The sequence below is a fragment of the Nyctibius grandis genome, chromosome 3 (assembly GCF_013368605.1).
Source record: "Nyctibius grandis isolate bNycGra1 chromosome 3, bNycGra1.pri, whole genome shotgun sequence".
Classification (NCBI taxonomy): Eukaryota; Metazoa; Chordata; class Aves; order Nyctibiiformes; family Nyctibiidae; genus Nyctibius; species Nyctibius grandis.
The window spans coordinates 63,769,912-63,787,375 of record NC_090660.1 but is presented as its reverse complement, the minus strand read 5'-3'; the positions used below and the strand labels follow the sequence as shown (position 1 = coordinate 63,787,375).

General features: G+C 36.8%; 1 protein-coding gene across 1 annotated transcript in view; it reads left to right on the top strand.

Annotated features, from left to right (window-relative positions):
* TRAPPC8 (trafficking protein particle complex subunit 8) overlaps nucleotides 1-16,243 on the top strand; it is a 58,236-nt gene extending 41,993 nt beyond the window's left edge. The window contains 14 exon segments of the mRNA XM_068396785.1: nucleotides 695-763; nucleotides 879-919; nucleotides 2,612-2,797; nucleotides 3,383-3,484; nucleotides 10,731-10,778; nucleotides 12,181-12,224; nucleotides 12,226-12,327; nucleotides 14,015-14,036; nucleotides 14,038-14,105; nucleotides 15,202-15,238; nucleotides 15,240-15,293; nucleotides 15,295-15,349; nucleotides 15,352-15,408; nucleotides 15,411-16,243. Coding sequence (XP_068252886.1) covers nucleotides 695-763; nucleotides 879-919; nucleotides 2,612-2,797; nucleotides 3,383-3,484; nucleotides 10,731-10,778; nucleotides 12,181-12,224; nucleotides 12,226-12,327; nucleotides 14,015-14,036; nucleotides 14,038-14,105; nucleotides 15,202-15,238; nucleotides 15,240-15,293; nucleotides 15,295-15,349; nucleotides 15,352-15,408; nucleotides 15,411-15,436 — 911 coding nt within the window. The 3' untranslated portion in view covers nucleotides 15,437-16,243.
* Nucleotides 16,244-17,464: the final 1,221 nt, after the last annotated feature.

Sequence of the window (17,464 nt, the reverse complement as noted above, 5' to 3'; positions counted from 1 at the left end):
ACTTCATTAATTTTAAAAATGGTCATAACTTACAGGTAAATTACTTCTGTGATGTGGAGAAATCCATGTCTGGATTGGTTGATAACTTGCCTCACAAGAAATATGTTTCATTGTTCCTTTACTTTTAGTTGTTTGCATCAGTGTTAAATTTATCAAATATTGTTGATCAGTTAAGTGCTTTATTCAGTTATTAGAAATATACCAGAATTGCTGGTGCTGTGTCCTGCCTTAGCTAATACAAGCTGCTAATTTTTGAAAAAGCTAACTACTCCAGGCAAAAAAAACCCGTGCTGTCTCTATCTAACAAATATTATCTTTACTTGTATGCTGACATTTTATGTACTTAAAAATTAGTCTAGACGTGTATTCCTCTTGTATTAATACTGAGGTAGAACCAGTCAGATAAACGGAATCTTTTGACTTCTGTTCTTCCTTCTTTTCTGTATTATGGCTCACTTCCTGCTCTAGAAGTAGATGGAAGGGGTCAGCAGAAGATGCGTCTTCTTTACTACCATGCAGTCACAGAAAATTCATCATCTTTACTATCATGCAGTTGCTCTGCTTGATTAGTTATTCTTCTTGAGTATCATCAGTGTGTTTTATTTGTGAGGTTTAAAGACTGACTTTTGGCTAATGAGGTGGGACTCTGATTATTATGTTGACGGGAAGAAAATCTTGCAACTTTTTTTTTCAGATACTAAACTTGCTAGCAGAGAGAGAGCGAAGTTATGCTTTAAAGCAGTAAGATGCAAAAGCTCAGGAGGTAGGTTCTCTTCTGAATGTGGTAACTTTTTGAAGAAAATACTATTTGGATACTGTGTGCTGAAGTTGTGATTTCTCATGATGCTGAAACAATGCCTTCTCTTTTTATCCTTTAGAAAATTACATGTTTGCAGACATTGTCTTTGGAAATGAACAGGTAGGTGAACTGGTACAACTGCATGTTTTGTCTTGTGCAAGGTATCCCTCATGTGCAAGTATTCCAGTGAAAGCCTTTTTTTAAAACTTAAAATGGAAAGAGTGCTTTCATAGTTAGGGAGTTGAGTTTTGCATTTCAAAAACTATTGGTCTTCTAGGTCAGCTATTTGCAGAGAGAAGGTAAGGTAGCACAGGCTAATGGATAATCTGGATTTTTAAATTTTCAACTCTGCAGCTGAACTACTCTGGGAGTGCATTGCAATGCTAGCTTTTTTGCTAATGTTTTTCCTTCCTTTCCAACTCTCTTTAGAGCAGTTCTTTTGAATATTTCCCAGTCCTCTAGTTTTCTAGTAGAGATCTGTGGATGTCAGATTCTTTTCTATGTTTTTTTTCTTAATTGTATTTTTATTAAGAGAAGTTAAGTTTTAATTACACCTTATTCTAAAAATAATCTGCAAACCTCTAATGGATGTAGGTACCAGAATTTCAAAACTACTAATGTAGGTTGCAGTCAGTTCAAGAGTCTGTTTCTTTGATTTTTCTTAAAGTTTAAGATTATAGACTACTGTCTCTTAATCTTTTTAAACATACAGGTATTGTCTTGAAGAATCCTTTTAGCAATGATCTTGGTACAGTGAATGCTTTTCCAAAACCTGAGGACAGTAGGCCACTTGCATCAGATCAGAAATCTACATAAGCATAGTGGATTTAGTTAGCTGGATGTCAGATTGCTTATTTTATACTGAGTGTGCATTTTCCATATATGTATCCAGCTTTTAAAAGCCAAAGAAAGCCTACTCACTTCCATTTCATTTTATATGCCTATAAAATGAAGTTAGGTCTAAAAATCTGAGGAAGATGATCCTTCTTTGCATTTTTAAAGTTGGATGAGCTGCATGAACTTCAGCTTTCTTGTAAGAAAATGTTCTCTAATAGGGAGCATGGGGAGAGGGCCCTCCCTTCTAGACAGTTACTCCAAAAGCAGATTGTGTCCCTGCGTGTAAGTATTCTCCTAATGCAACAATTAACAGCTCTGCAACAGCATATTCTGGAAAGGCTAATATTTTTCAAAGGGAAGGGTTAGGAAGCTAAAGTTTCTTAACTTATCCTGCTGTCTCCAAGTATCATTGCTGTTGGTCTTAAAGCCACTGCTTCCGTATCAAGCTTTTAGTCTTGGAAAAGCTCAGCACAAATGATGACAAATTGGACAAACAGCACAGTGCTTCTGTGCCACTTATACATGGGGAATAAGCTGTGCAATCTATGATCCTTGCTATTGCTAGCAACATGTATGTTCCTAACTTTGATAAATAATTCTAGCTAACTTGAGGAAAACATTAATAAGCAATAATGACTTGCATGGGAGTTAGTCGGAGACTTCAGCTCTCTCCACCACACTTGATATGTCACAGTAGGCTGTCTGGCTGTAATAATCAAAGCCCTTATTTCCATGTTTGGTATTTGTAGTTTTAGGCCAATAATCCATAGCTCTGTTTCCCTGTGCTTCCTTAGACAGCTCATGAGGTAGGGCTGATCTCTAACAGGGCAAGCATGGAAACCAAGACGTGTGGCATCCTTGTAGATTTGCAAAGGGAAGCAAAGCAAGATAATGGAACTGAAATACTACAATGATGAGTAACTTGTATCAGCTTGCATCCTGTTCTGAGAGCACTCTTCCTTTTTTTCCTTGCAGATAATAAGTTCAGCCAGTCCTTGTGCAGACTTTTTTTTCCAAAGCTTATCTTCTGAATTTAAAAGAACACATGTGCAATCTCATACTTATGCATCTCAAAGGGCTCCGAAACAATTGTTCGATGAGACAGTCAGATTGATACAAAGATGCAGTGAAGTCGATTTGAACATTGTTGTACTGTGGAAGGTATGTATGGTTGTGGCCTTTGTGGTAATTTGGCCATGAAATATGACTGTTAGAAAATAATTTAATATGGCATCCTGAAATTTCAAGCGTACTCATACAAAATTTATGGATGAAATTTTTTTCTGAAAACAGGCAAATGAACTACAATGATGTCAAGAAGCAAAGACAGTCTTAGTAGCTGTTACTGTAATAAGTATGTTTAAGTGGTTTTACATTACTCTGTAAGCACCCAGTTCTTACAAGTTCTCTTCTTAAAAGAGAAAATTCTGAAGTCTTAAACCAAGAGTTTTGTTAATGCTTGCTTTTATCATAGAACTGCAAGAGTGACCCAGTCTGCTTTGAAGAAGAGGGTCTCATTTACTAGACGTAAATATTAAGTAGTGGAAATTGGCAGTCTAAACTTCAGCAGTTGTCTGTGCTTGCAAAATTACAAGCATACACATAAAATAAGTATATGTCATGCTAGCCTTTAGGTTTTGAACAGGACAGCATCTTTTACTTAAGTAAGGGGGGAAGTCAGTAGTTCTGTTTTATGGAGCTTATGATAGTTTCTGGTCTGCTAATGTTTTGTATTATATTCTGTAGGCATATGTTGTGGAAGACAACAAGCAGCTTATTTTGGAGGGCCAGCATCATGTTGCCCTTAATATAGTTGGGAAGGAGGCTTTTTCGTTTCCTCAGAAGCAGGTAATCTAGTGTGAAGTTTTCCTTTACAATTGCTTCTTTCCTAAAATAGACTTAATTTCCTGTAAATAAGTAAAATCAATTTGTGTGCTTTTGTAGAATCTAACATCAGATATGTGTTATTGCTAAATAATTCAGACTGACTGACTTCAACTTTTGATTAGTCATCTATATTGAAATAGCTAGGCTCAGTTTAAAGATGAGAAAAGCAGTATACAAGTAAGTATTACTGCTATGCAGTTGTGGAGTAAACTGTTCTGTGGTATTTCAGGGTAGAACTAGGAGCTTATTAATGGCATTAAGTCAAAGTTAATGATTATTTCATAACAAAGTTAATAGTAAAATGGTGGAATTTTTGAGTGTTACAAAATCAATTTTTTAAAAGTTGTGCATAGTAGCAGAATTTAAGTGAAGACCTTTCGTGTAAAATGTTAGAACAGCAGAAACACTGGAGCAGTTAAAGACACTGAAAGCTCCACTGGAATTGATCAATTAATAGCATATTACTTCACTTTGAAGTTTTATAGCCTGCTTGATTGTTCAAAGAAAACAGCATCTGTAAGAAGCTGGTGGATGTCTCCCAGTACATGAATCAGTAACAGCTATGGAAGCTATATATAAGTTTCTGTAAAAACACTTATGCTAGATGCAGTTTACGTGTGTGAAGACTAATGTGCAAAATAAAAAAGAAACGAGTCTTGAACTTGTTTAGTCGTCTGCTGAGCAGTACATTAATGTTCCTTCTTGTTTTGGTGCCATTCTCATTATGTTTTTACCAATATTGCAAACATCATGTATAGCTTTTAGTGAGCTCTGACTCAAAGTTGCAGCAGGTAGTACTGTACATCAGTAATTTTGTCAAAAAACCAATATAGGACAAATGAGTGTTTCTATACATGTGCTATAACATATGTAGTGAATTATGCTGAAACTGTGCACTTGGCTTTTGTTCATAAGCCTTAAGTATTTTTATGTCATTAAGATGATTGTTCTGTTTAGACTTTGCACTGTGAAATAGATGGGAATAGATTGAAAGGAGCATGTAGTTTGAGCTAAACTGGCTGGTGTTCATTGGTACTGAAAAGTAGGAAAATTTAAGTTCTAATGTTTGAAGATGATTTTTTCACTTAACACCCCCGCCCCCCCCCCCCCCAAAAAAAAAAAAGAAGCCTTTGCACATGTGGACTCAAGCTATGCTGAGCAATAGTAGGCTGTATTAGTCTAATGACAACTGCCCCCTCTGGTATTATCTTTCCTGTCTTAAGGGGTATGTAGAACAGTAGATCGCACTGTAGACATCTAAAGTTAGGAGAGAAAACACTGTGGACTTCTGATCTCATTGAGGTCTGGTTCTAGCAAATGGGTGGGAAGAGAAGTAGGAATGAATCACATCTGCATCCTAAAATAAACAAATGACTGAACATGCTTAGGGATAGAAATTTATATTTCTTGTTGACTGCACTGGAACTCTAGTTGTCTCCAAATTCAGTTTCAAACTAAAAGAAATTAATCCTGCCAGTAGCAACAAGGAGGATCCAGGTGTACCCTCAATTTGTTTTGAAGAATACATGCTACTGTAATAGCATTCTCTGTCGATAAATTGTTTCTCATCCGTTATTACAACTACATTCAAATAGATGCTACATTGATTATTGTATTCACTTTCTTTAGCATAAGGAACATACTTCCTTTGAAGCATTCTGTACCTTGGTTGGAAGCAAAAATGCATCTGTGTTGTGATGAAGTTGAAATCTGATGTAAGAGTAATGGTGGTTGTTTTTAATAAATGTGTAAATTCTATGTCCTTGTGGTAACCAAAGCCAAGATTTAATTTGGGTTTTAAGAGCCTGTAATCTCAGGACTGCTGAGGATTGAGAAATTTCATATGCTCATGTACTACTTTTTTTGAATTGGTACTTTATATTGTGAGGAGAGTAGATAAACCCCTCTGAGATGGGAGGTGAGGTATAACTTAAGTTATTTGAGACTTTGCAGCAGTTTACTTTGTTCACTCCACATTTAAGAACTAAAAGAATCCCCAAAATAGGATTAAATGAGGCTAGGTAGAAAAAATAATATACTTAATTTAATAAGGATTGGATATTGTCTTTGAATTATCTTGCTCTTGCATTAAAGTTTCACAAGCAGTGAAAAGCTGAGGGGAAGAAAATCCCAAACCCAAACATTACTTACAACTTAACATTTTCAGTATATACTTTTGAGGCTTATTTACTAGGTCATAAACAGAGCTGGAAACTCCAGACTGTCCCTGAATGTCTTGTGCTGATAGTATAATAGTTGTTTTCTGTGGTATAGACAGCAGAGGGAGATGGAGACGCGTGCTTTTTACTGGTGCGTGTTGGTTACTAGTTCTTAAATGATAAAAGGCTGCTCAGATCTGAAAAAATAGATTTAATTGCAGATTCTGAGCAGGGTGTCACCTAGGATGCAAGAGTCTGCTCCCTAAATTTCTTGCTGTGTTCTATTTGTTTTCTTCAGCGACTTTTTTCTTGACTTGAACTGCTTCTCCTTCATGCTGTTGCAACCAGCAAAGGCATTTTTGTGTATGTGTGGCAATACAGCCATCCCTAACCAAGAACAGTTTCACAATAGACATGGAGAAAACCTGAACAAGATTTCTTTCTGCACCCCCTTTTTTTTTTTTTTTAGCCCTCTGAGAAATGACACAAATCTTAGGTAATTAATCAAAAAACTATGTTGGACAAATCATGATAGCTTGCTTTGTATTTTGGTTAAATTCTGTGTACTGGTTGGCTTCTGCTGCTTTGTCAGTTATGCTATATCTTAGACTAATTGTTTGCCAGCTTTTAAGGATTTAGTTTGGATTTATAGAACCTTCTAGAACTGTTCAGGGAAACCAAGCTGCAGTAAAGCACTGTAATAGAAGAGCAGTAGATCTGTATTCGCTGGCACTGTTACGTTTCTCAAGTTCTTCTAGCAGTTGCTGGTAGATTGGTAGTTGGGTGCACTGATATGAAGGCATCTATCACATGTCTAAGCTAAGCTGTTAGGCTGCTGACTGAGATGCAAGGACAGGTGGTTACTTCTGCTTGGTTCGTTGTGGAACATGTAATGCATACAACAGGGATGTGGAGCAGATAGCAGGATGTGACTATTCCTGTATCACAGTAGCATAACTTGCCATACTATTTGATAAAATCAAGATAAAACCTCTGGTTTCTATAAAACACAAGATAGTGGGGTTTGGGGGAGGCTTAAAATCTTTCTGGCTAAAATTTCAGCAGGTACCCACATAAAAAGACAGAAAATAACAGTAAAATTCTATACAAATTTTACTTGGATGTTCAAAGGCATATGCTTCCTTTTCTTCCCATGTCTGTTCAAAATAAAATTAGGAATGCTAAACTTTTTTCTTTCTAACCAAGACAATGATGACTATGACTTTGAAGCTTACTGTTTTTCTGTTGTTGAATACAATTTTTTGTTTACACTGTAGGGTTTTCTATTTAACTATGTAGCAGTGCTTTTGAGCAGAAGTTACTGGACACAGTAGACTTACTAGGTGATGTGATAAACTACTTACATCTTTGTGTTCTAGAAGTTTGGAATCATAACACATAGTATGGTAGAGGAACACTTAAAGAATATTGATTCTGCTAAAGCGTTTCTTTGTGTCATATAGAAAGCTCTCTGAATAATATGGAAAACATTTATCTTCCTATCCTTTGTCTCACTTGCATTTTTTTGAAAAAATGGCCTTTTGCTAAAGTTAGGGGGAAAATGCTATATATGGTTTATTTCCTGGAATCGGAAACACAAAAGGTGCCACAAAGTGATACGTTATAGTCACTAGCAACTATATGTGAAGAATAAATCCCATAAGGTGTTAATGAAGTGAATAGATCTGAACAGATGTGTTAGCAGTAGCTGTTTGAGTCCAAATAGTGAAAGCCTCACTAATAAAAATTAGCTGGGTATTTGTAACTAATGGCCGTTCTTTTTTTACAGTGATGCTGCTATGGGTTCTGTTTCTGTTCTGAAACTTGCTTTCAGGAATCAGGTTTTTTTAACTGAAGGTCAACTTAATGGCTGCATCAGAAATACAGCTATTCTGTCTCTTGTTCTTGACATCTTTACCTTAACTTAGTAAAAGGACAAAAACTTGAAATACTTTAAACATCCATTCATGGTTAGGGCTGTTGATCAATATTATTTCTTATTGCTGTCTCCCATGTTTTTCTAATCTGGTGAATTCAATCTGAAGGAAGAGCACAGTTTAATATGGTGGGATGGAGGTAGTGGTGTGGGACTGGGACATTTGCCACACTTCTGGTTGGCAAAGACTTCACACTGATGGAAGGTGAGAAGCAGTCTAGTAGAGGCTTGTCACTTGGGCATGCTGGCATGTTGGGGATAGTGTGTCCATACTTCTGAAACACATTGGCATGCGAGTGTAAACTTAGTTTTGACTGAAGTCTAGATGAGGTAAAGTGTGTTTTAGATCAGGCATACTTTTTATATTTTTAAGTTACTGTCCCAATGTACAGCCCTCTGTTTTCATCATGAAGTGGTATTGTAACACACAAAGTGGATACCTTCCAGGCAGAATTAATCCAGATGTGCTCTAGGACTGCACATAATGTGCTTCTGTGCTGCTCATTTAGTCCTGTGGATTAGACCAGTGCTAGCCCAGAGCAGAAATCCGTAAAATGCCTGTAGCATGGATGCAGGCTTTCTGGCAGCATAGCGCTTCAGAGATAGCAATTTTTGGCAATGTTGCTTTTTAATGTAGATGCAACTTAGTGAGGCAGCAGTAGTTTGGTTGGAAGTAGGAATTTTTGAAAGATCAGAGAGGGTAGGGTTTAAATAACTTTTTTTACTAACAGTGAATTGCTAGAAGTGACATTTTGTGCTACTTCAGAAATTTTTTTACAGAGTATGTGGGGAGGGATACTTGAATCAAACACAGATTGTTGGAATGGATTTAAGGCTTTCTTTAAACCAGCTTGGTGTGGGGAAAGCAAAATTCTTAAGGGTAAACACCAAGAACTGAAGTGTACATTTTTCACTCTGTATGAATTAATGTACCAGTTACTGTACCAATTTGGCAGGACTGGCTTGTGTTGTTGTCGTGAATGAAATATTCCAAATAGCTGAAAAATTGTCTGCTGCTTTACCCATTGATGGACTGCAGAGCTGATTATAATATTTGTGTGTTCAAATGCATTATTACTGGTGTCTTAGTAAAATACTGTTCCTGGAGTTGTCATTTCTATAGTTCAGAGATAGAGTGAATATGCACGAGTTGCATGGTGAAGGAAACCAACTTAAAACTGAGGTTTAAAAATAGGATTTCTCTGATCTAAAATGGGAAAGGGAGAAAGACATCACTTAGGATCTCTTTGTCTCACTCTTATTCTGTTGCTTTCATGTATTCTGCTTTTACTTATGCTAAGCGTTGTTCAAGATTTTCTAGTTTATGTTTTCTTCTATGCTGTGCACATTGGTCCTTCATACTTGACTGAGCATGTTAATGATCTTTTGGCTATGTGTAACTTGTGACTTACGGGGCAAATGTGCTGAATTTTCATACAACTTGGAAATCAAATTGTGGTGTTTATTTTTTTCTGTTATGTTTAAGAGCACCTTGACTCAGTCATTGAGAAGATTGTTCTTGAAATTGAAAACTTGAAGTTGTCTAACATCACACAGAAAAATCCTTTAAAATGACTGCATGTGAAGGTACCAGCACTTCCATCCATCTGATGGAAAGGAAGAACTTTTATATTTGAAAGTGCATTCTAAGAGACTAAAGAATGTATTATGGGCAGACCTGTATGGCATCTATCAGATAATGCAAAAGATGTTTTGAACAGTGTAAATTTTGACTTTTTCACCTTTTAGCTTAGTACAGTTGCAGGAGATACCTAAACCAGTGTGAATGACTAATATGCAATTTCAGAAGTGTAAGCAGGGATAGTATACAACTTTGTTTCAAAGTAGCAAAACATCAGACTCTAAAGGTGGTTTTTTGTTAACTACTGAATAAGTGAAGATGTGGAGATTATTCTGCTAGGAACAGAAAGCTTGTGTCTAGTTTTATGTATATTTGTTCAAAGCTTGCCTTTGTAGATGGCTTCAGGCAGCAAAAAGCTTTATTCTAAAAATAGAAACAACTTTCCTAGCACCTATAGCTCTTGGAAAGTAACTGTGGGAGCAGTGTGGTTCTGGTGCTACTGCCTGTTGTGTTTCTAGTCAAAACACAAAAAGCTTAAAAATGCAGCTATAAAATTTAAAACCATAACAAAAAACACTTCCCCCCACCCCCAATACAGTTCTTCCAAACTCTTCTTATGATGAAGGAACTTCCAGTCAAGCTTATCTGTACCTCTATCCGTATGGATGGATGAGAACTTCAAATTAACCTTAACCATTTTTTAAAGGGAGCATCTTAACCATAGCTGTGGCCTTCCTGTGTGCAATATATGGTGCTTGCTGTCTACTGGAGCCCGTGGCACTTCTGGAGGCTTTGCAAGGAACCATAATAGGTCAACAAGTAGACTTTAGGTGTGAGACTTTCATTTTTGCCTTTAGAAAGGCAATACTTCGTTTGGGCTGGTATTCTAGGAGTTCAGCAACAAAATAACACCTGTTTAGTTCTCGGTTTTGTTTTACTTTGTTTCTAAGTGTAAATTACCAAAAGTCTTGAGGATGTTATCTGCTTGGTGCATATTCTTGAAGGGAGAGTACAGGTGCCCAAGTAGGTTATGGGCATCTTTTTTGTAGCCTTGATTCAATTTCCCAAGCTCCAGCATAGGGCAGAAGTTTAATGCATCCTTAAACTTAGCATTTCTTAATAGCTGTCTCTAGGTAGCTCCCTGATCTGTATGCACATCTTGGTTACCATTCTGAAGTGCTTAACTCTCTCCTGAACCATTAGGTAAGAGAATCACCTACTAAATGTCATGTCTTAGCCTTTGTTCTAGGTACACAATTAAAAAAAAACATAGACTTTGAGGAGCTGAACTTGAAGACAGACATCTTTTCTGAATCTGACACCCAGAGGCTGACTGGAATTCAGGTTTAGCTCTGTGATGGTAAATGGTTAATCTTACTGCTCTCCAGTCCTTCAATGGCGGTGTAATATTAGAACTAAAGGTTTGAAATATCAACGGCACTCTGCACTTTCACCAGTAAATGTTCCTGCTGCATTTCATGATGTTCTTGTCTATTTGTAGAGATAAACCTTCGTATTTGTCTTTTGTAGGGTTTTAAAAAAATACTCGGGAATTCTGATTGGGAGGACTTGGAACAGGTAATTGACTCTAGGGCAAACTACAGTGTGTAGGATATTGATATGTGGTTGAAGAGGGAATTGAATAATTGGCTGGACTGTAATTTGAGGGGAAAGATAGTTTAAAGGAAAACCTATAATCTCATCTCTGGTGTGTTTCATGCTGTCAGTTTTCATCATTAGATACCCATAGGGTAGGGTGGAAATTCCAAATTAATTCAAGGCTTAAAATATATTTCATTGTTACTGTGAAATATCTTTTTTCTTCTCAAATTACTTTTTAAGAAAACTAGTTCTTCCTTCTGAGAGGAAAGAATTGCAAGCCTGATAAAACATCTGATGTCTTCCTGGTATTACCAGCACAGGCAAACAGTGACTGAGATGTCCATACATATTGCAGAGTGCCCAGTGCATCTGTTATTTTCAGTCAGGTTTTGTTGCCTATAGTATTTCTTTTTAACTTAGAAAGTACAATCCATCACCCTTAAATGAAAAGTATTACTTTGTTACACTGCACTGACTTCTTGGTGGCTTTTTGAAATCCTTTCGCACGCTTTTGGTAGTCAATGACACTTACTGCCGCAAATTCTTTTTTCTTCTAAAGGTGGACTTTTTGCAGAATAAAGACAGCTGCTTCCTGAATAAATCATGCTTGCAAAACAGATTAGATTATGTTGGACGGAGTTACAGTAGTGCTGTCATGCTGGACCAAATGCAGCCCTGATTGCTTCATTTGGTGTTGCATCTTTCTGTATCATCTAATTTCTTCTGCTTCAGAGATTGATTCTGCCCACAGGGTTAGGATGAATCCAAAGTAGTGTATCAGTGCTTGACTTGGGCTTTGAGCTGGGAAAAAAGGAAACTTTCATATCTGCAAAAGCTTGATATACAATTTTTAAGATACTCTGCATTATTAAATCGTTCTGTCATTGTTAGCACATTCCATAAACTTCTGTTTGCTTTACTTTTGGATCTGTTTTGGGAAACTTGGGTATTGGCTTGCCTGTTGTGAACTTTCCAGGGCAGGTGATGGATTTTTTTTTTTTTTTTGAAGTACAGCTGCTGAATAGGGAACTGTGTAAATGCTGTCCCTTTTTCTTAGAAGCAAAACAAAACAAACACTAACAAACCACTGCAGCAATAACCATGCTTTTGTGGAACTTGCACAGATAGTGTTTTCACAAGCAGCTTTGAGATCTCTCAAAGAAGGTAACAGATAAATCATATCAGTTTCCTTATCTAGCACACTTAAATACAAAACACATTTGAAAAAGCCTGTAAAGTTTCATGATGCTGTAGACTTACTTCCCTGGAGTATAGTTTCATAATGGAAAACTGTAGCTGCTGTGAATGGATTTCTTGTGCTGTGCTGCACAGTACCTTATGTCAGTATTTTAAATGTCATTCTGAATTTGTGTTTCAGGAATTACCAGAAATGGTTCTTTTAAAGTTTTTTCGACCAGAAAACACCAGTACCTGCGAGACCAACGCCCGAGCAGCTTTCTAATCTTATCAAGACAAGTCTTCATTATCCAGAGTCTTTCGATCATTCTTTTATCAAAAAAGGTTAGTGCAATGTTTTTCTTAAGAAAACTTTCCAAATATTGTTAATTGACATAAATCCTGTTGAGAGATGCTATGTGGGTTATAAAAAAAAGATAAAAGTCTGGTATGCAAGGGTGAAATATTGCTCAGTTCTTAAAGTCACTGCTTCAGAATTTTACAGGTAAAAATGAGTTTCATGTAGAGAAACAGGCTATAATACCACAGTTCACAGTTCTAAAGTTAACTAGTAATGTTATCAAACTTACTGAAAGAAAAATAAATACTCTGCCTTTGTCTCTGTTTTTGGTATCAGACTAAACAGTGTGGCTACTTTGAAAAGCTAGATGGAAATACATACTTCTAAGTCAAAAGAACTGGTATGTCTACAGCATCTGCCTTCACAGAATCACAGAATGTTAGGGATTGGAAGGGACTCTCGAAAGATCATCTAGTCCAGTCCCCCTGCCGGAGCAGGATTACCTAGATCATATCACACAGGAACGCATCCAGGCGGGGACTTGCCAAGATTAGCTGCACATGGTTCTGATTTATGTCAGAAGGAAGGTGGTAGCAGTATAGATCACTGGGGCTTGGTTCCTGGAAGAATATCAGAATTAACCTCTGTCAAAAGCTCACTGCTAGAGTGAATTAGTTGGAGCCTGTAAAAATCCATGAGTCTTTCAAAATTAAAATGGTGTGAACAAAGCCTTCTGAATTCTTTTTCAGAATATGAAACGAATTGTACTTGAAACATAAAGATACTTACTTAGGATTGGAATTGTGTTATATGAGACTCTACTGTTATACTTTTTTCTAAAACTTCAGTTAATATAAGTAAGTTGCCAAAAGAAAGGGATTTCTTTCTTTATAAATCTAACCTTTAAACCTATTATAAGATGGCATATTTTAATGACAGTTACAAAGCATGTATTTTCAAGTTCGTATCTTATTGTTTATAGTTGCTAATTGTTCTTTTCTTGTTAGTCAAGTTTAGGATATTTAAACTGTTAAGAAACGGTCAAGGAATTCCAGTGACACAAATCACTTACTGCATACATAGAGCTGTTTCAATTGCAGTAGTTTGTGTACCTGCCTGTGAATATCTTGGTCTTTCTTGCTGCAGCATTATTTATAAAAACCAATCATACTAATTGTGAACAAGGAGTTTATCAACTAACTGGATTAGTTTTTATTAGATTAAGGTTTAAATTAACACCAAATATGTATGTGCTGTCTGTTCTGTTTGGGCACTGTTCTGGTTAAAACTTGGGGCCAGATGCCTGCAATACCTCTACTGGAGGCAGTGCAGAAAGTATCTAGACAAAACGTGCTAAACAGCGGTCAGAGACTAGCATACTGGACCATGTTATCCCATTCTGAAATGTCTCTTGTCATAACAGTAGATTTGCTGTAAACTCAGGTATTATTTATGCTTTTGCTGGGCTTTCTCAGCTGGACGAAGGAAGGTGGTAATTTAATTTGGCTCAATTGAGCCAATTGCTGTTTTGCTTTAATTGATAGTTTGTTATTGTAAGTAACTCTAGTCAATGTAGGTGATTATACTGCTATGCACAGTCTGACTGTCGCATAATAGACAACTACATGTTAAAATAAATTTCTAGTAATATAAAATTAACTATTTAAGAGTATAATTAAGACTATCCAGAGAAGACTTTTTTTTTCCTTTACTATGGAACCATTTCTCTTCACAGCCTCTGTCTGGTACCTGTCACTCCTCCTACTTTCCAATTGTTCCCAGGCTGTTGTAGATGTGATGATTGATTTGCGGCATAAAACAACAAGGTGATGTGTGAATGTTAATATAAAACAATATTTTTCTGAGAATGCTTTCTAGTTTTGGGGACTCTTGTAATGTTTTAACTGTATTGAATATCTAGAATACGATTTTTTTTTCAACAGTGGCTTCTTTGAAAGAATGGAAGGTGATAAAGGGATCATACAGTCAGAATGGAGTCTTCATTCAGTGCTCATTTACTTTGCTTCTGACTGTTGCTAAGACAGGGACCTTGAATTGTGACTCTTGAGTAGTTAGACTCTGCACATCTTTTCTAGGAAGTGGAAATCCTTTTGAACTAGTGAAACGCAAGTCTTCAGCAACCTTTCTTGTTAAACATATGTTGTTGGATTTTCACTTTCAAAATATGAAGCAATTGTAGGAAACAACTTTGAAGTTTAAACAAGTACTTCCTCCTGCAATTTGGCTTAGTATAAAATGTCATTGAACCTTAGGTATTTTTTAAGGACTTCCCCTAGGTTTATCAGCTGATTCTTATGACTGGCTTTTTGCTTAGAACTGTAGTATTACGTGCAAAAATATTAGCGCTGAGGAATGTTTTGTGAATTGCTTCTAAAGTTTTACTAAGGATTTCTGTGGGAGAGAGAATTCAGTACCATGCTACACCATTGTTTACTTCTTCCACTTCTGATAAAACAACGCAATTTAACTCGTGTAATTCAGGTGTTATCCTTTCAAAGTCTAGCTTTGTCTTTGCTAGAAAAACCTTGATCCCTTAAAGATAAGGAGTGGGCGAGTGTGTGTGAAACAAAGCATGATGCAGTTGGAGAAGGCAGTGACTTAAGGGAAGTTATTGTAGGCAAGCAGTCAGAAAAGACTTAGCAACTTTCAAGACATCAAAGACAATGGCAGTGGGCACTCTCACATCCAAAGACTGCCAGAATAGTAACTTAAGTTTCCCAATTCCTGACTTTTGAAAAGAAGTTTTCAAAAAGCATAAACAAGCATATCTTTGTAAGGGGCTGGTGACAGACACACAATGCATTCTGAAATCTTGGGAAGACTTGAGGTTGGAGGGAATCATATAAACTGGTAACACATGCTTCAAATGCAGAGAAATAATGCTGTTACCTTCTTTTTCAGCCCGGAAGCACTAGAAATCCATGGATCTTTTACATGGCTTGGGGCAAACGCAGTACAAGCTTCAACTTAAAAGCCAGGAGGTCTATAGCTTAGCAGCTGAAAGCTTGCTTTGTTCATACAGGTGTCTATAATCTTGGAACCCCCAGAGTATTGCCAAGCTAGCGGACCAAGTTACTTTGTTTGAAACGAGTCAGCAGAACTCCATGCCTGCCTGATTATTATCAATAATATCTGACCACTTCCTGAAAAAAAATCACACTAAAAGACCAAAATAAATGGGATTCTTATATTGCAGGTTGGACATTTTGCTGCAGTTTTGGAAATAGCACCTCAAACATCTAACTTGTTACTAAAGATTGTGTAGGAAGAAAATAGCAAAATATTCAGGACGATTTGTCAGTTTATTTCTCAATGCAACGCACGTTGGACTGAAAATACATTATCCTTTTATAATGTATTTCTTCTTCTGGTAATTAAGATATTCATAACACAAAATAGTCTCTAACTCCAGATCTGAACATATTGTATGTCCTATGCCCTGTCAAAAATGCAGCTTGACTGCTGTTACAACTTCCAGCATGGTGTGTGTTAATATTTGTGGCTGTATTAGGATAGGGTTCAGGAAGAAACCTTCACTGGCTTTTTCCTGTCTGAAGCCATTAGTCATGATAAATCCCAACCTTACTGTGAAGTTTAATAAGGTCATTCAAGTCATTTCTGCTTTTCAGTTCTTTAGTTTAAAATTTCGTTTTGAGTTTTCACGTTCATGGAAACTGGTGACCTTTCAAGGTTTACATACAAGTCCCACCTAAGGTGTTTAAAAAAATAATTTTTCAACCAGTTTGAGTATTTTCTCATTCATCTCCAACACGAATGCACTATTTCACAACCATGAGTTTGTCATTGAATTTGTCACTTACTTTATTATGTAACTATAACATTTGATCTGTTTTAAAAAAGTCTACTCAAGATTTTCAAGAAATGTATTATATTTATAACAAATGTACTGTAAATAGAATAAACATACACCATATTCACTGTATGGACTTGTGGCCTTTTTTATACAGCTGTAGCAATCTGCAGGTGCTGATACTGTATATTACATTCTGTACTGTCATCATTGTGGCCGTCTTTGCTCAGGTGAAGTTCCTGTCCTGTTGCCACATGTAGTGTTGGGTGTACATTGAAACTTGTAGTGGCTGCTGTCTCTGCCTTACCCGGTGTTCCCAGGTACAATGCAGAATTCAGCTGTCTGGGAAATGTCAATAGCATTGGAACAGGCTGCCCAGGAAGAGATGGAGTCACCATCCCTGGAGGTATTTAAAAGATGTGTAGATGTGGTGCTTAGGGACATGGTTTAGTGGTGGACTTGGCAGTGCTGGGCTAATGGTTGGACTTGATCTTAAAGGTCTTTTCCAACCAAAACAATTTCATGATTCTATTCTATGAGTCTATACTTGCTATGTGCTGGGGATTTTAATTTGACTAATAGCTGCTGAACATAGGGAAGGCTGTGCGAAGCAATCAAGTGCAGCAAAACCAGTTAGGAGTTAGTTTATGATGGATTAGCTGAGTATAAGGAAATTGAGCACCTAAAGAAACCTAAGACTTCTGACAGTCTGCTTCATCTTGTGGGTGAAGGAAGCTTCTTCATAGGACAACACTGGCCTATGAAACAGTACATCTGCCTTCAGATGCATTTTTTCTTTTTAGGTAAGGTTTCCAATTTTACTTATACTCAGTACACTGTATGGACTGTCTCCAGGACTTAAGACTTCCCGAAAAGTCTTAGAACCCGTTCACAGCACGTGACCTTTCATAGTCATAGTTAATTTGACTGTGGATCATGTTGATAAATCCACAGAATACTTGAGTATTATCTAACAATGCATATGTTGCTTTTAGGGGTTGAGTTCTTCTTTTCTGCTGTTGGGCAGATTGGAAGATTAATCTTTCCAAATGAATCTTGCATTGTAGCATTAAACTATGTCATCAGTCCTCTTTCTGTCTTGGCACTGTTTTAGGGAAGGAGAAGTCATTATTGATGCCATTCAGCTATCCAGCTGTAGACCACAGTGTTCTAAGTCACGGTTGTATTTTTAAGACTTCTTCAAATATTCAAGTGGCACAAGTCACATTATTCTGATAAAGGATGTTTCCACAAGAGTTCTGTGAGATATGGGTCAGAAGTTTAACTGTTTTTCAGCCTATCAGAAGAAGCTGGTAAGAAATGATATCTCTTGTGGTTTTGAAGTTGCACTGC